The sequence below is a fragment of the Bos mutus genome, chromosome 13 (genome assembly GCF_027580195.1).
Source record: "Bos mutus isolate GX-2022 chromosome 13, NWIPB_WYAK_1.1, whole genome shotgun sequence".
NCBI classification, from domain to species: Eukaryota; Metazoa; Chordata; class Mammalia; order Artiodactyla; family Bovidae; genus Bos; species Bos mutus.
In genome coordinates this window covers 71,642,886-71,662,299 of record NC_091629.1, presented here as the reverse complement: position 1 = coordinate 71,662,299, position 19,414 = coordinate 71,642,886, and the positions used below count along the sequence as shown (strand labels likewise).

Here is a 19,414-nt window from a genome sequence, read left to right as displayed (position 1 = left end):
CCTCCCAATGGACAGTGACCTGACGAATGTATCACAACACAAAGGCCGAGAACACAGCACGGGAACTTCAAACACTCTTCCCAAAGGTGAGAGGTCTCAGAATCACCCTACAGTCATGTTACCGTTAAGATGAGTAAAAACACACCCCTGAAATGCAACGCCATTTAAAGAAGCTATAGAGTTACTTATCTTGCCTGAAAACTTTGGAAAATAAGTTTCTGGAGTTCTTAAAGGTAGACACGATCTATTGGCAAGCCCTGCAAAATCGGCTAATGGCCAGTAAAGTAGAAGCACATTAAGTGAATAGAGCACAGTGGCGTGCTAATTTGCTTCAGTCGTCTCGGACTCTATAGACTCTACAGTTGGACTCTACAGACTCTATAGACTATAGCCCACCAGGCTGCTCGGTCCATGGAATTCTCCAAGCAAAAGTACTGGAGTGGGTTGCCGTGCCCTCCTCCAAGGAATCTTCCCAACCCAGGGATCAAACCCCACGTCTCTTATGCCTCCTGCACTGGCAGGTGGTTTCTTTGCCACCAGTACCACCTGGGAAGCCCCAGTGTTCAGTGGCAGCACATGTAATTTTTACTATAATTAAACTCCAAAATTAAATTTTTTAGATGTCACCATTATCCTTCATTTCTTTTTCTCTGAAACTATTATTCTTAACAAAAACTCCCAAGAAGAAAAGAGCTGTGAAAACATCCACTCTTACCTTCCACATAAGGCCCCTCTTTTGGATGCTCACGGACTCTTAGATTGAAGGTTTTGGATGACTTCCGCCTAAGAAGATCTCTCACACGTTCATTATAAATTTCTAAGTAGCTAAAAATGACAAACAGAGTTGAATTCAGTAAAATTACTACAGGCACTAATAGCAGCAGCAGCAGCATACATTTATGGGCGATAACTACATATCAGGTACAGCACTTTACGGGGATTATTTCCTTTAATCCCTACAATAGCTCAAAGGTAGGTACTATCTTCCTCGTCTTACACACTAGGCAGCAAAGACTTGGGCGATTTAAACAGCCTGTCCAAGGCCTCACAGCCTCTGAGAGCTCAGGCAGCCAGGAGAATACCCTGATTGCCATATCTGCCCTCAAACCACTGACCAAACTGCCTCTCCACACAGGTTTAAGTCCAAGGAGAGGGGGAAAAAAACACCTCCACCGCCCAGATTTACTTAAAGATCAGAATGACAGTGATCCAATCAACATAAAGAATAACACAAACCTTATTCAAATAAAAGAATAAGGCAAGTGGGTACAAACTGAAAGGTCAAAAGCTCACTGCATTTGAGATGATCATCATACATTAATTTCAGACCAGGCTGGGTTACCTCCACTAACCTCCAAAGCCCTCATCCAAATGGTACCCAAGGAGGTCACTGAACACATTTGTGCTTTGAGCTTGACTTCCAACCAGCACAGCACAGGATGGGGAAAGGCAGACTCTCCTTTCAGGGATGCAAAGGCCGTATCCATTCCTCATGCCTTGAATCAAGCTCACACACACTCACTCAAGGCACAGGCCCTACCTGACTTCAGTTCGAAAAGACGCCTCATCCCATCTGGTGGTTTCGTTTATCTGACTGAAGAGCCCTTCGCAGATCCGGGGTATTAAGCCAGAATCGCCCTGCAGTGGGAAAGAGGGGTGCCTCAGCTGTAACTTGAAATAAAAGCACCTGATGATTGCATCTGCAATGGGCTGGGGTGGACTTAGACTCCGGGGGCCTACAGGCCCACCCCAGGGACCTGGGCTCACCACTCACCCCTTCCAGGACTGCTTCCTATCCTCTGAAATAAGAGGATTGAGCCTTCTAATTTCTACATGCTGGGACCATAGTAATAGACAGTTGTCAGCTGTCAATCAGCTAAATCGTGGCTTGCAAACATAAGATGTATTCTCTAGCTCTCAAACCAGAGAGTCTACTGCTGTAAAACAAATGTTAAAAAATTTGATCTGGTCAAAGGACAAAAAAAGCTAAAATACACACTGGGCAGAAACCTTAAGAAGTCCTCAAAGAAGCTATTTGTCTTACAAAGGAGCTGATGACCACATTAAGACATACAGACTGTGATGCACTAATTCCTACCCTGTCCTCCCTCGACAGAAAGATTTCAGTACATCACATTACTTATGTGACCTGGGTGTAATTATAGTATTCATGTTTCGGTCGGCAATGACAAGCTGACGAGCCTCAGAATGGCACCAAAGACAAGGAAAAATGCTCCTGTTAGGAGGCCAAACTGAGGTTTCAATGTTTTCTTCTGAAATCTCTCTCTCCTCGCACCTAATCTCCCATTCCCCCCACCCAAAAAAGATATATATACATATATATACACATTTATATATATATATCATCACAAGGTTTAGAAGAACTTTTTTTCCTTTACACCATTAAATCAGTACCAATTCTTATAAAATAAAAATTGGCCCTTTCACCACATTTTTTGTTCTTACTTTAACAAATCAAATAAAAAAAGAATACTCAAATGGTACTCAATTTAAGGTCAGAGAAAAACAGCTGTAACTTGTGAGTGCTTTATAAATGCTGAACTTACATAAACTAGCTAAGAGGAAATCAACAAGCAAAAAAAAAAAAAAATTTTGTTTTCTATTTTTTGGCCACACACGGCATGTGGTATCTTAGTTCCCTGACCAGGCATCACACCCATGCCTACTGCAGTGGAAGCTCAGAGTCTTAACCACTGGACCACTGGGGAAGTCCCAAAAATTTCATTTTTAGAGAAGGCTTTTTCCCCAAAGCACAGCAGGAAAGAAGGAAGGGTGGAGTAATGGTAAAAGGAAATGTGAAACTCTTGAAATCATCGGTTCTTCAGTTCTTCTCTTATTTTTCGTTGCTTCTCAGGACTGAGGATTCGCAGCACTGCATTTACTTCTACTACAAAGAAGACGCCTGGATTTAAGGAGCCAGGACACACGGGCTGAAAGGCTTTCATCCAGAAAGACCTATCCTCCTTCAATGCATTACTTCTCCCACGAACCACCGAACCTGCAGCATTTGGGCCACCTCTGAGCCTGCCGGCAGGAAGCCCAGCCAAGCTCTGCTAGGTCCTCGACTCCCAGAGTCAGTGAACAGTTTTCCAAACCATGACATGAGAGAAGTAAAACACACCAGCACCGTCCAGGTCTGGAGAAAACACAGAACGGGATAAGGTTCTACAATCACTCCCAGCTTCTCCTCTGCCGTCTATTTTGGGGCAAGTATAATTTTAATGTCTTTAATTTATATAGCATGACTACTAAACTCTACACACTATATTTGTAACTGTGTAGACTCTATATAACCCATGTAATTCTTACATTTTTCATGTATTCACTGGATTTATGCAGTACCTTTCCACCAAGGAGATTCTTTTTTTTTACATTTTTCTTGGGCAAAAGTGTTTTGAATAATTTTAAAAAGAACAGAATTCAGTAATTTTATTCAAACTGTTGGGTTGGCAGAAAAGAAGAATAAATTACTTGCGGGCCCAGCACACTTTTTTTTTTATAAGATTATAAAGCCTTTAAAAACAGAAAAGGAACTGAGACTCCCATCCATTATTCATGCTTATAAACTTAAAACTGTTTCTAATTTTAAAATCTCTCAGAGGAAATTTCATCCCACTTATTACTGAGTTTTATCTTACTACTAAAGAATGATGAGAACACGAAAAGCATGTTTAGTACCAACCACGTAGACAAAAGGGACATTCTCATCAGTCCAAAGAGAAAATGAGAAATTTGCTTCCCACACAGTGTAAGCCACGTACAGAGTCTCCCATCATAGTGTATGACTTTCCTGATCCGGTCTGCCCGTACGCAAAGACACAAGCATTATAACCTTCGAACGCAGACTTCACGACATCTGTGCCAAGGGTTTTGAAAACCTGGAAGCAAAAAAACAAAAAAGATATAATTAACCATGGATTTTAATAGAAGCCCCTTCAGTGCTGACAGCATTCTTGAATACTACATTCATAGGATTATACCATGTGAAGAAATCACTGAAGAGCTGTTAACAACAGAATACGTGTACTCCAGTTTTTAATCAAAAAGAAACTTCTTAACAAAGCAAAAAGCAATCTCATCCTTTTTCCCACTTAAGTTAACAAAAGATTCCTAAAACATAAAAAGGCAAACAAGGCGAAGTGACAATCATGTACAGAAGCAGAGACAATTTTAAAGCATGGTGACTTACCATCTCAAAAGTAAATAAACACATAAAGTGATTCATTCTATACCAGAGCTTCCATAAACTAAATATTCAAAACCTGAAAGTCACAGCAGCCAGAAGTTATGGCTCAAACCATGCCAAATCAACGCCATCATTTTAAGGATACGGCTATTCATCAGTCTCCAGAGGCTCTCACGAGCTGAGTGACAGGTGGGTGCGGGTGAGGCTGGGATGCTGGGCTCCACCAAGTCAGAGTCCAGTCGATCTTCCCTCTTTGGATATTTTCGAAGCAAGATGAGCTTTGTGGGGCCTGTGATGGTGCTCACAGCCCTGAGTCCACGTCCAGTGTACCCCACAACCGCAGTGGGACACTCGGGAATGGAAGGGAGCGAAGGACAAATGCGTGACCTACGTGATCAATGCGAACGAAGCAACCCGAGATGCCGGGTCATCCTCCTTACCCCAGCGAGGGAGGGGACCAGCCGAAGCTTTCTAACCCCCACCTGCCTTTCAGGTCGCCTCCTGGCCTCTCAGACCAGGACACCAAGGGCACAAAGAACACCTCCCTCCTTCAAAAACAAGTCGCATCAGCAGCTGAGGAGACGGCAGGGAGCGGGGGTGCAATCAGGCTCTCAGAGCAGCAAGAGGTGTGGGATGCACACAGGCCGGGGCAGGATCCACATCAGCCCAGCAGGACAGCGGACTCTCCGGGAGCGACGCTGCGCGAACCGACTCTAGAAACACCGCCTTCCCGAGGGGCCTGGGCCCTCCGGGCAGACCCCACCCCAGACGGCCTGATGACCACCGGCCGCCTGCTCCCCCTCCCGGTAAGCGTCCCGCCACCTACACGGGCTGTCAGCCAGGACGCCTCCGGCCCATCGGCCTGCCCTCCTGTTCAAGCTTCGTCTCCTCAGTCAGAGGTGTACAGCCTACCCCTTCAACCAGGCCGTCTCCACGGAGGACCTCCCATTACCCTCCTTCACTCTGACTTAAGTTTCATCCACTTCCGCTTTAGGAGCTGACATCTTCTGATCTTTTTCTCACAGTCAGATGACTAACTCAACCTTCAACTGTATTCGTGACCCACCCTTGGGGCAAGCCGTGCCACCAGGTCCTCTGTCCCAGGGAGAGGCGAGGCAGCGGGCCCGCAGCAGCCGCAGGGCTGGGAACCACAGCCACCCCCAGCCCGGGCCGCGCGCAGCTCAGCATCGGCCTGGAGGCCCGAGCCCACGCTGAAGGCCTTCCTTCACCCCCTCCACACACATCCACACACACACACACTTCCGTGAAGCAGAACCAGGAATCCCACAGGGACTTTGGGCTCCAGACTAACCATCTGAGAGGCTGGTTTTCACCACCGCATATAGAATAGGAAGAAAACTGTAAATATTTAATTCTTCCTGATCAGACAAAAAACCAAATGACAGATTATGATTTTTAACACGTCACAGGATGCCAGTGGAGAGGAAGAACAACCTTCCAAAAGCTTCCCAAAGAATAAAGAAACAATCTCTCATACTTTTGTCTGGGGCTAAAACAAAGTCACGGAAAATGCCATATTTAAACCAAACCCCAGGGACTTCCCTGGTGGTCCAGTGGCTAAGACTCCACGCTTCCCCTGAAGGGGGCCTGAATTCCATTCCTGGGCAGGGAACTCAGATTCCACATGCCGCAGGCTGTGGCCAAAATAATAACAATAATAAAAAACAAACCCCAAAGTTTTCAAGATGGAATTCTTCCCTTGGGTTAAAATCCATACCCGCCACTTTACTCTTCATTTATTCTCTAGAAATCTACTCAGCTGGTATTCCACCTGACTCGGGGCCTGGGGGTAGGGCAGGGGCTGGTGGAGAGGACCCTGTAACTGGTACAGAAAAACGCAGGCCCCGAGGGGCTGAGATGCAGGTCGGGCTCGGTCTCAGCTTCAAGTCGGCTGGGAACCCAGAGAATCAGCAGGGCAGTGCCCACACCTCAGGGCCCCTAGCAGGGAAACAGGCTCCCCGTGGCAGCTCCCACCAAGGACTTGTCGACCAACTGAGGTGGGGAAGGAGGGGCCGCTGGATGGGCTGATGGGCTGCCCTCCTGGCCAGGGACCTGGAGACCACGCTTGCTGAGAGGCTTAAAGCCGATTCCAGAGCAAAGGGAGGCACTGCAGGTCCTCGCTGGAGGGCAACTGCCCACAGGGGGCACTTGCAAACAAAAGACTCTCCTTCCAGCTATCAAGGGGGAGATTTTAGGTCTCAAGTTTCTCTGGGGTCGAATCAAGGAACAGGCAAGCCTGAGAGCAGAGCCTCCCTTTGGAGTTGGAAGAACCATTAAGAAAATCACCTTGCTAATACAGCTCAACTCCAGAAAAATAAATGACCCAATCAAAAAATGGGCCAAAGAACTAAATAGACATTTCTCCAAAGAAGACATACAGATGGCTAACAAACACATGAAAAGATGCTCAACATCACTCATTATCAGAGAAATGCAAATCAAAACCACTATGAGGTACCATTTCACACCAGTCAGAATGGCTGCGATCCAAAAGTCTACAAGCAATAAATGCTGGAGAGGGTGTGGAGAAAAGGGAACCCTCTTACACTGTTGGTGGGAATGCAAACTAGTACAGCCACTATGGAGAACAGTGTGGAGATTCCTTAAAAAACTGGAAAGAGAACTGCCTTATGATCCAGCAATCCCACTACTGGGCATACACACTGAGGAAACCAGAAGGGAAAGAGACACGTGTACCCCAATGTTCATCGCAGCACTGTTTATAATAGCCAGGACATGGAAGCAACCTAGATGCCCATCAGCAGATGAATCGATAAGAAAGCTGTGGTACATATACACAATGGAGTATTACTCAGCCATTAAAAAGAATACATTTGAATCAGTTCTAATGAGATGGATAAAACTGGAACCTATTATACAGAGCGAAGTAAGCCAGAAAGAAAAACACCAATACAGTATACTAACACATATATATGGAATTTAGAAAGATGGTAACAATAACCCTGTGTACGACACAAAAAAGACACACCGATGTATAGATCAATCTTATGGACTCTGTGGGAGAGGGAGAGGGTGGGGAGATTTGGGAGAATAGCATTGAAACATGTATAATATCATGTATGAAACGAGTCGCCAGTCCAGGTTCGATGCACGGTACTGGATGCTTGGGGCTGGTGCACTGGGACGACCCAGAGGGAGGGTAGGGGAGGGAGGAGGGAGGAGGGTTCAGGATGGGGAACGCGGGTATACCTGTGGTGGATTCATTTCGATATTTGGCAAAACTAATACAATATTGTAAGTTTAAAAATAAAATAAAATTAAAAAAAAAAAAAAAAAAAAAAATCAGAACTTACTTAAATGGTCTTTAATCAAGATGAGCATGGACTTTTAACTGCTCACTGATTTTTTTTTTCTAAATTTAAAATTAATTTGGAAGGAAGAAATATTAACTGTCATCTTATTTGGAATTTGTTTAAGATCATGGGAAACTTGACTTGTACTACAGTAACGGGCATGATATACTGTCTCAAGGTGCCATTACATTTTAATCATTTTTAAAGAGAAGAAAAAGACAAAGGGTGACTTCACGCACACTAAGCTTGTGATCTTCCCCTCTTTACAGCCGGCGTGTGACCTGTCAGCTCAGCTCCTGGGCAGGATCTGCCAGCGTGAAAACATGAGCCCACACAATACCAGCTAATAAAATCAGAGGTGAGGGAGATTGCCTTTTGAACAGAGTAGAAAATGGGTGTTTTCCCCAAAATGCCAAACTTATAGAAAAAGAGATCAGATTTGTGATTACAAAGGTGGGAAGTAGGGAGAGAGAGAACTGGAAGAAGTTGGACAAGAGGTACAACCCTGCAGTTATTAGAGAAATAAATCAGATCAGATCAGTCGCTCAGTCGTGTCCGACTCTTTGCGACCCCATGAATCACAGCACGCCAGGCCTCCCTGTCCATCACCAACTCCCGGAGTTCACCCAGACTCACGTCCATCGAGTCAGTGATGCCATCCAGCCATCTCATCCTCTGTCGTCCCCTTCTCCTCTTGCCCCCAATCCCTCCCACCATCAGAGTCTTTTCCAATGAGTCAACTCTTTGCATGAGATGGCCAAAGTACTGGAGTTTCAGCTTTAGTATCATTCCTTCCAAAGAAATCCCAGGGCTGATCTCCTTCAGAATGGACTGGTTGGATCTCCTTGCAGTCCAAGGGACTCTCAAGAGTCTTCTCCAACACCACAGTTCAAAAGCATCAATTCTTCGGCGCTCAGCATTCCTCACAGTCCAACTCTCACATCCATACATGACCAAAGGAAAAACCATAGCCTTGACTAGACGAACCTTTGTTGGCAAAGTAATGTCTCTGCTTTTGAATATGCTATCCAGGTTGGTCATAACTTTCCTTCCAAGGAGTAAGCGTCTTTTAATTTCATGGCTGCAGTCACCATCTGCAGTGATTTTTGGAGCCCAGAAAAATAAAGTCTGACACTGTTTCCACTGTTTCCCCATCTATTTCCCATGAAGTGATGGGACTGGATGCCATGATCTTCGTTTTCTGAATGTTGAGCTTTAAGCCAACTTTTTCACTCTCCACTTTCACTTTCATCAAGAGGCTTTTGAGTTCCTCTTCACTTTCTGCCATAAGGGTGGTGTTATCTGCATATCTGAGGTTATTGATATTTCTCCTGGCAATCTTGATTCAGCTTGTATTTCTTCCAGTCCATTGTTTCTCATGATGTACTCTGCATAGAAGTTAAATAAACAGGGTGACAATATACAGCCTTGACGTACTCCTTTTCCTATTTGGAACCAGTCTGTTGTTCCATGTCCAGTTCTAACTGTTGCTTCCTGACCTGCATACAAATTTCTCAAGAGGTAGATCAGGTGGTCTGGTATTCCCATCTCTTTCAGAATTTTCCACAGTTTCTTGTGATCCACACAGTCAAAGGCTTTGGCATAGTCAATAATGCAGAAATAGATTTTTTCTGGAACTCTCTTGCTTTTTCCATGATCCAGCGGATGTTGGCAATTTGATCTCTGGTTCCTCTGCCTTTTCTAAAACCAGCTTGAACATCAGGAAGTTCACGGTTCACATATTGCTGAAGCCTGGCTTGGAGAATTTTGAGCATTACTTTACTAGCGTGTGAGATGAGTGCAATTGTGTGGCATTCTTTGGCATTGCCTTGGCATTGTTTGAGCATTCTTTGGCATTGCCTTTCTTTGGGATTAAATGAAAACTGACCTTTTCCAGTGCTGTGGCCACTGCTGAGTTTTCCAAATTTGCTGGCATATTGAGTGCAGCACTTTCACAGTATCCTCTTTCAGGATTTGAAAGAGCTCAACTGGAATTCTATCACCTCCACTAGCTTTGTTCGTAGTGATGCTTTCTAAGGCCCACTTGACTTCACATTCCAGAATGTCTGGCTCTAGGTCAGTGATCACACCATTGTGATTATCTGGGTCGTGAAGATCTTTTTTGTACAGTTCTTCTGTGTATTCTTGCCATCTCTTCTTAATATCTTCTGTTTCTGTTAGGTCCATACCATTTCTGTCCTTTATCGAGCCCATCTTTGCATGAAATGTTCCTTTGGTATCTCGGATTTTCTTGAAGAGATCTCTAGTCTTTCCCATTCTGTTGTTTGCCTCTATTTCTTTGCATTGATTGCTGAAGAAGGCTTTCTTATCTCTTCTTGCTATTCTTTGGAACTCTGCATTCAGATGTTTATATCTTTCCTTTTCTCCTTTGCTTTTCGCTTCTCTTCTTTTCACAGCTATTTGTAAGGCCTTCCCAGGCAGCCATTTTGCTTTTTTGCATTTGTTTTCCATGGGGATGGTCTTGATCCCTGTCTCCTGTACAACGTCACGAACCTCATTCCATAGTTCATCAGGCACTCTATCAATCAGATCTGCTGCTGCTGCTGCTAAGTCACTTCAGTCGTGTCCGACTCTGTGCGACCCCATAGACGGCAGCCGCTCCCCTGTCCCTGGGATTCTCCAGGCAAGAACACTGGAGTGGGTTGCCACTACCTTCTCAAATGGATGAAAGTGAAAAGTGAAAGTGAAGTCGCTCAGTCGTGTCCTACTCTTAGCGACCCCATGGACTGCAGCCCACCAGGCTCCTCTGTCCATGGGATTTTCCAGGCAAGAGTACTGGAGTGGGGTGCCATCGCCTTCTCCACTGTATAATCATAAGGGATTTGATTTAGTTCATACCTGAATGGTCTAGTGGTTTTCCCTACTTTCTTGAATTTAAGTCTGAATTTGGCAATAAGGAGTTCATGGTCTGAGCCACAGTCAGCTCCTGGTCTTGTTTTTGCTGACTGTATAGAGCTTCTCCACCTATGGCTGCAAAGAATATAATCAATCTGATTTCGGTGTTGACCATCTGGTAATGTCCATGTATAGAGTCTTCTCTTGTGTTGTTGGAAGAGGGTGTTTGTTATGACCAGTGCAGTGAAATAAATACTAAGGATGAAATATAAAACAGTGATGACTACCGTTAACACTGCCGCACAGTATACAGTAAAGTTGTTAAGAGAGCAGATCTTAAGAGTTGTCATCACAAGGAGAATTTTTTTCTTTTTCTTTTCCTTGTATCTATATGAGAAGACGGATGTCAGCTGAACCTACTGTGGTCATCATTTCACAAGATATATAAAGCAAACCACCATGCTGTATACCTTAAACTTACATGGTGATGTATGTCAATTACTTCTCAGTAAAACTGGGGGAAAAAATGCAAAACATAGGTATTTTCCTGTATCTCTGCTGGTTCTATTAACATGTGGTTCTACCAGAAAGCAGCATTCACTCACGTATCTCAAAGGTTTTTATCAGTTTTGAAGTGCGTATAAATAACCTGAGACTGTTCAGAGTCAAGGAACCCAAACATCTGAATCTCAGACCGGAAGCTGGGAAGTGTGCTCCTGAGTTGAGAACTCTTCATATTCTCACTATTTTTAACTCTGGACAGGTATTTTTGCCTCCTGTTTCTGCTTCCCTGACCTTAACTCTCCCTGAATCCAGGAACTGTCACCTGTTCCCATAATTGGACCACCAACCACAGACGAGGCTTCTTGGTTAGCAAACGCATGCTGAGCACCTCCAGGGGGCCAGGCCCTGCTGTCCACGCCGCCACTCCCACGCCTGGGCTTTCCCTCAGCACAGCCCCTGTCCCTAGGGGCCTCAAACCCAGGTTCCATGCGGGGAAAGCCAGGTAAGTCAGGAGGAAAGGCTTCGTGGTACTTCCTTCATCCTCTGGTGAAGACGCTCTAAGGAGGGGGAAGAAACCAGCTTTCCCCTTAAACTGTCTCACACGGGTCACCTCATCCCCACTCCTACACGAAAGCCCAAGTCTGGATTCCACTAGCTGTAACATTCTGTTCTTCGCCACACTCCTAGCTACCAACATTGATAAGTCCACTAATCTCAGGACCAAAGTTATCTTCATTCTCTCGCTGGCCCATTTACTCACTCAACTGGGCAGCCCTGTCCACCTGTCACTGAGAACACACCGACCCTTTCTCCTATACCCTTAAGGCCTTCCACTGGCATCTCCTCTGCCCTGTACAGCAGCCCTAGGATTTCTACGCTGCCCAGTTTGGCTTCCCTCATGGCTCAGACGGTAAAGCGTCTGCCCGCAACACGGGCGACCTGGGTTCAAGCCCTGGGTTGGGAAGATCCCCTGGAGAAGGAAATGGCAACCCACTCCAGTATTCTTGCCTGGAGAATCCCATGGACAGAGGATCCTGGTAGGTTACAGTCCACAGGGTAGCAAAGAGTTGGACACGACTGAGCGACTTCACTTTCTTTCAATTCAGTGGATTAGATCTACGGACTTGATCTAATCCACTGAGTTATTTACCCTGAGTCTCTCTGACAAGAAAATTTGAGCTACGTTGACCTCGTTTGGTTCCTGGGGGGCTTAAACAGGCAGCGGCCACGAGCACCCAGCACACCCAGCAGCGTTTCTGAGTCCGGGGCACATGCCAGCAACACCAGTCCCCGCTGCCTCTCCCTGCCCCTCCCGCATGCCAGGCGCCTCCCGTCCGCTCACAGCCTCCACTCCTTCTACTCCTTCTGCCATCATCCTGTCTATGTTTCCCTGATGGTGAATCAACATCTTCCAGATCCAATCCCTCCAGGCTCTTCCTTGGAACAACTTCTCCAAGTTCACAGCCCATCTTAACTCTAACCCAGCACTTACATCGCCTCAGAAAGCCGTCTCCACCAAACATTTCTAAACCAACTACATTTCTCAGATTAGGAGTATGCATGTCATCTGGGGTTCTTCTAAAAATGCAGTCTGGTTCAGTGGGAATAGTCCCTGAAATTTTGCATTTCTAACACTTCCTCAGGCAATGCTGAGATTCCAGCACGTGGACACACCAGCTGACAAGAAACTAGATGATGATACCATTTCAAGATGCTACCACATGGGTAGGACGGCCAGGTTGGGAATTCTATTAGGTTGGCTGGAACACGTTCTTAAATAAATGTGGTGATGTTATACATCATTTTAATGCACATTTCTCGCTTTATGCTTTTGCTAGTGATTACTTGCTGTATATTTTATATTTATTTTGGACTATGGAAATGATGTTAGACAAAAAGCAAATTCGAGTGATTTCCTTACTCAAGTTCAAAATGGGTTGAAAGGACCAGAGACAACTCACAACATGAGTAACACATTTGGCCCAGGAACTGCTAATGGATGTTCAGTGCAGTGGTGGTTCAAGAAGTTCTGCAAAGGAGTGCCTTGAAGATGAGAAGTGCAATGGCCAGCCATTGGAAGCTGACAATGACAATTGAGAGCCATCATCAAAGCTGATCCTCTTACAACTACACAAGAAGTTGCCAAAGAATTCAGCGTCAACCATTCTATGGTCGTTCAGCATTTGAAGCAACTTGGAAAGGTGAAAAAGCTCAGTAAGTGGGTGCCTCATGAGCTGACCACAAATCTAAAAAAAAATCGTTGTTCTGAAGTATCGTCTCCTCTTATTCTATGCAACAATGAACTATTTCTCAATTAGATTGGGACGTGCAACGAAAAGTGGATTTTATACAACAACCAGCTCAGTGGTTGGACCGTGAAGCTCCAAAGTACTTCCCAAAGCCAAACTCGCACCAAAAAAAGGCCATGGTCACTGTTCAGTGGTCTGCTGCCAATCTGATCCACTACAGCTTTCTGAATCCCAGCAAAACCATTACAACTGAGAAGTATGCTCAGCAAAAAGATGAGATGAACTGAAAACTGCAATGCCTGCATTCGACATTGGTCAACAGAACAGGCCCAATTCTTTTCCACGACAACGCCTGACCACATGTCACATAACCAACACTTCAAAAGTTAAACAATTATTCTACAAAGCTCTGCCTCATCTGCCACATTCACCTGACTTCTCACCAACTTTCTACCACTTCTTTGAGCATCTCAATGACTTTTTTGCAGGGAAAATGCATCCACAACCAGCAGGAGGCAGAAAATGCTTTCCCAAGAGTTTGTTGAATCCTGAGCCACAGATTTTTAAGCTACAGGAATAAACAAACTTATTTCTTGTTGGCAAAAATGTGTTGATTGTAATGGTTCTTATTTTGATTAATAAAAATGTGTTTGAGCCTCGTTACCATGATTTAAAATTCACGGTCCAAAACAGCAATCACATTTGCACCACCCTTAATACCCTCAGTTTAACACCTGGAGAACTGAAGCTACATCTCGAAAGAAGCTGTTAGCAAGCCAGGAAGAAGCCCAGAGATGCAACCAGTTTCTCCCACAACACTGCGCTTCCCCAGAACCCCGCTATGCTCTAATGCCTGCTTGTCCCACCCAAGGAAACCCACTAGTCCTTCTGGTCACGTGACATGTCATCACGTGATGGTCCCCTGGAGGGCCTTCGGGTCTGTTCCCTGCCAATGTCAGGTATACATTTCAGATCACAGAAGTCCACAGCACAGGTTTCCTGGACAAACCCCATCTTCATTCTATCTTCCAGAAAGATTCTGGGCAAAACGATCTTTCTTTCTAGAATCCTTCTTTCTGGAACCTACAATGGTGCACCCAAGAAGGGGAAATGTGACTTGGGTTTGAAGTCTACATCCTAAAGCTCTGCATCTGGGTAGGACTCAAGGTCAAATGAGTAATCTGCCAGGCTTAGCAGTACACACAGGAAGACCTCAAAGACACTGTGATCCAGTTCAGATCACCGCAACAAAGCAACAACTGGAATAAACCAAGGCTCACAAATGTTTTGGTTCCCTGCGCAAATAAAAATTATGTTTATATTGTATTGTAGTAGTCTACTAAGTGTGTAGTAGCATAATGTCTAAAAAAAATAATATACATACTTTAATTAAAAAATATTTTCTTACTAGAAAATACTAACCATCATCTGAGCCTTCAACAAGTCATTATCTTGTTGCAAAAGTAATATGACAGATCACTGGTCAAATATAATAATGGAAAAAGTTTGAAATATTGCGAGAAGTACCAAAACGTGACACAGAGATACCGACTGAGCAAATGCTGTTGGAAAAATGACACAAACTCACTTGACATGAGGTTGCCACAACCTTCAATTTATAAAAAAGAGTATCTACAAAGTATAATAAAGCAAAGCACAGTAAAATAAAGTAAGTCTATAAACGTCCCTCTCAAAATGCTTTATTTGCAAAGCTCCTTTAAAACTGTAGTCACTGCCAAGTTTTGAAACAAAAATTACGATCATGCTTGGAAAAGGAAAAAAAAACTCCACCTTTTGGGGATGGAATTTATCTCAGGCCTAAGAGAAATCATGCTATGTAACAACCAAAAAGCTAAGTTAGCAAAGACTAATTTTATATAAATGATTTTCAGAAAAAAAAAAAAATAGCAAGATGTTTTAAAGAGTTTGAGGGTAGGCATGTTTTTCTCAACATGAAAATAAACCAAAATAGAGATTTTTGAAAACATCATACCATTTCTTGAGAAACATAATCTGGACTTTCTGTATCAGCAGAATAAAAAGAAAAGTCGTAGGTGAAGGTCTTGGTCCGTTCTCTTCCTGAGTCCCCAGTCCCTCCTTCTGGTATCTAGAGAGAGAAGATTGTGATAATAACAGTGCAACTAGAAAAACCATAATAATGTAAAGAATACTGTTAGCTGACAAGTAATCCACCCAATTCAAAGAAAAAAAAAAAAAACAATTGTGTAAAAAGCTCACAACAATCACCAATGTGCATTATTTATACCCTGACTCAAATCCATTTAATTCCTCCTGACCACCTTCTCAATGAAGGAACAGAAAGCAAACATGAACTCCTCCCAGCCTCTCATTCAGGTTCTCTACAATACGACCCAAGGCTAACTTTTCTGGACTTTTTATCATGATTACCTTATAAGAGCCTGACATTCTGGCCAAAGCTAAAATCTGCAGAACTCCAGGGGGTGCTGTTCACACAGATGACAATGTGAGAACAGATGTGTGATCTACTGGCTCCACTGAAAACTCCAAGTCAGACGCCGCCTCTTCCATAAGGCTCCCCTTGGCACTCCATCCAGAAGTAGTTTCTCCCACCCCTAAGAGACGAGCCTCTCCCAGGACACATTCTATTATGAGTCTATGGCATATGTTTGCATCCATCTGATTTATCTTGCTACATACCAAAACTGAACAAAAAAATCATGTTTAAACATCTTCATATGCCACCAATGCCTCACACAGCTTCCTGGATATGTGCTAAATAAATTTAATCAGTATCATATTTGCCAACATAATTCAGATACTACACTATGTCTCCTTTTCATCATGGGGGACTGGAATGCAAAAGTAGGAGTCAAGAGACATCTGGAATAACAGGCAAGTTTGGCCTTGTAGTGAAAAAAAAAAAAAAGGGAAGCAGGGGAAAGGCAAACAGTTTTACCAAGAGAACACACGGGTCACAGCAACACCCTCTTCCAGCACAAGAGAAGACTCTACACGTAGATATCAGCAGATGGTCAACACTGAAATCAGACTGATTATAGTCTTTGCAGGCAAAGATGGAGAAGCTCCATACAATCAGCAAAAACAAGACCAGGAGCTGCCTGCTCCTCAGATCATGAACTCTTTATTGCCAAATCCAGACTTAAACTGAAGAAAGTAGGGAAAACCATTAAGTCATTCAGGCATATATGATTATACAGTGGAAGTGACAAATAGATTCAAGGGATTAGATCCGACAGACAGAGTGCCTGAAGAACCATATAGAGGTTCATAACACTGTACAGGAGGTGGTGATCAAAACAATCCCAAAGAAAAAGGAATGCAAAAAGGCAAACTCTGTCTGAGGAGGCCTTACAAATAGCTGAGAAGAGAACCGAAAGGCAAAGGAGAAAAGGAAAGATACATCCATTGGAATGCAGAGTCCCAAAGAAGGTAAGGAGAGATAAGAAAGCCTTCCTAAGTGAACAATGCAAAGAAATAGAGGAAAACAATACAATGGGAAACGCTAGAGATCTCTTTAAGACAATTAGAATTCCAAGGGAACACTTCACGCAAAAATGAGAACAATAAAGGACAGAAACAGTACGGACCTAACAGAAGCAGAAGATATTAAGAGGTGGCAAGAATACACAGAAGAATCATACAAAAATGTCTTAATGACCTAAATACCCATGACAGTGTGGTCACTCACCTGGAGTCAGTCATCCTGGAATGTGAAGTCGAGTGGGCCTGAAGAAGCATTACTTCGAACAAAGCTAGTGGAGATGATGAAATTCTAGCTGAGTTATTTTAAATCCTAAAAGATGATGCTGTTGAAGCGCTTCACTCAATATGCTAGCAAATTTGGAAAACTCAGCAGTGGCCACAGGACTGGAAAAAGTCAGTTTTCACTCCAACCCCAAAGAAAGGCAATGCCAAAGAATGATCAAACTACTGCACAATTGAAGTCATTTCACATGCTAGCAAGGCAATGCTCCAAATCCTTCAAGCTAGGCTTCAGCAGTACCTGAACCAAGAACTTCCAGATGAACAAGCTGGGTTTAGAAAGGCAAAGGAACCAGAGATCAAACTTCCAACATCTGTTGGATCATAGACAAAGCAAGGGAATTCCAGAAAAACACCTATTTTTTGCTTCATTGACTACACTAAAGCCATTGACTGTGTGGATCATTAACAAACTGGATAATTCTTAGACAACGTACTTGTCTCCTGAGAAATCTGTATGCAGGTCAAAAAGAAACAATTAGAACCTTAAATGGAACAACGAACTGGTTCAAAATTGGGAAAGGAGTACGCCAAGGCTGTATACTGTCATCCTATTTATTTAACTTATATGCAGAGTACATCATATGAAATGCCAGGCTGGATGCAGCACAAGCTGGAATCAAGATTGCCAGGAGAAATATCAGTAACCTCAGATATGCAGATGACACCACCCTTATGGCAGAAACAGAAGAGAAACTAAAGAGCCTCTTGATGAAGGTCAAAGAGGAGAGTGAAAAGCTGGTTTAAAACTCAACAGTCAAAAAAGCAAAAATCATGGCATCTGGTCCCAACATTTCATGGCAAATAGATGGGGGGGGGAATATAAACAGAGACAGAGTTTGTTTTCTTGGGCTCCAAAATCACTACAGATAGTGACTGCAGCCATGAAATCAAAAGATGCTTGCTCCTTGGAGGAAAAGCTATGACAAACCTAGACAGTGTATTAAAAAGCAGACATCACTTTGCTGAAAAAGGTCTATCTAGTCAAAGCTTTGGTTTTTCCAGTAGCCATGTACAGATGTGAGGGCTGGACCATAAAGAAGGTTGAGTGCCAAGGAATTGATATTTTTGAACTGTGGTGCTGGAGAAGACTCTTGAGAGTCCCTTGCACAGCAAGGAGATTAAATCAGTCAATCCTAAAGGAAATCAGTCCTGAATATCCATTGGAAGGACTGATGCTGAAGCTCCAATACTTTGGCCACCTGATGCAAAGAGCCAACTCACTGGAAAAAGATTCTGATGCTGGGAAAGACTGAGGGCAGGAGAAGGGGGTGACAAAGAATAGGATGGTTGGATGGTATCATTAACTCAATGGACATGAATGTGAACAAACTTCAGAAAATGGTGAAGGAAAGGGAATTCTGGCATGCTGCAGTCCATGGGAATCACAGAGTCAGACACGACTGAGTGACTCAACAACAGCACTATATGTACTATAAGCTGTAAAAAAGAAAAAATTTTAAGGTTCTTATTATTAAAATGTTTAAAACTCCAGGCACCTATTGCAGTTGTATCAAACAAAGCAATGTTTGCAAAACTCAAAAAGCAATAGAGTAATCAAGGAAAATGAGATTCCACAGCACACAAAGAAAGGATATTCATCCAGAGCTCGGCTCTCCCCACTGGTTCCGGTAAATACACTATTAGAATGATGGACTTTGTCTACAGCCCTGTGAGTACATAAAGACACAGGAAGCAGAGCAAAGTGAAGGTAACCAACAGCAGAGAAAGGGTGAGCCAAGCAAGAAGATGTGGGTGGTCAGAGGAGGAGAAGCCAGGTGCGGCTGGGCAGAGCCAGGAGGAACAAGAAGTGCAGGTCAGCAGAGCAAGAAAAACATTCCACTGCAGAGGCCGCAGGCGAGGGGCACTGGCGCCTCAGAGGAGGCCTCTGGAATCCCCCAGGGCCACGGCCTGTTTGAAGATGGGCACATTACTGGCTTCCATCACTGGGGATCAGGTTGCATGACTTTGAAACTGGATTACAAAGTGTCCAGTCCCCTGAGCCATGAATTAACAGAAATCCAACCAGAGGGTGATCTGTACTTGGCTGCGGGGCAGCAGGCCTCTGAAACCCAAACCTGTGAGCTAATGACCAGCCTCGGAGAAGGAGGGGCTTGGGTCCTTAGGGGCGTGGTTCCTTTATTACTGGTTTTACACACTTCTTTTGCCCATAAATGGCAAGTTCTCAAGATATTTTAAATACAAAAGAACTTGCCATCTTAGAAAATTCTGGGATTTTTCTTTTTTTTTTTTTTCCAGGAAAAAATTTCAGTTTTTTACATTTTTTCATCTCCTGAGTTTTGAATAGTAATACCAGCTCCTCCTGCAAGGTTTACAAAGTTACTTTCAGTAAAAATGAAAACAGGGACTTCCCCGGTGGTCCAGGGGCTAAGATTGCACAATCCCAATGCAGGGGGCCTGGGTTCCATCCCTGGTCAGGGAACTACATCCCACATTGTACAATGAAGATCAAAGACCCCGTGTGCCACAACTGGGGC

The 19,414-nt window shown here is 43.9% G+C and overlaps 1 protein-coding gene across 5 annotated transcripts in view; it reads right to left on the bottom strand.

Moving 5' to 3' along the window:
* The window catches only part of KIF16B (kinesin family member 16B), a 306,272-nt gene that overhangs the window by 248,021 nt on the left and 38,837 nt on the right, over positions 1–19,414 (bottom strand). For all 5 annotated transcript variants that reach the window (XM_070381955.1, XM_070381956.1, XM_070381958.1 and 2 more), the window contains exons 3-6: positions 15,145–15,258; positions 3,783–3,899; positions 1,541–1,638; positions 716–825 (exon numbers count right to left, since the gene is read on the bottom strand). In XM_070381955.1, the coding sequence (XP_070238056.1) occupies positions 716–825; positions 1,541–1,638; positions 3,783–3,899; positions 15,145–15,258 (439 nt within the window). The remainder of the gene's footprint in view (positions 1–715; positions 826–1,540; positions 1,639–3,782; positions 3,900–15,144; positions 15,259–19,414) is intronic.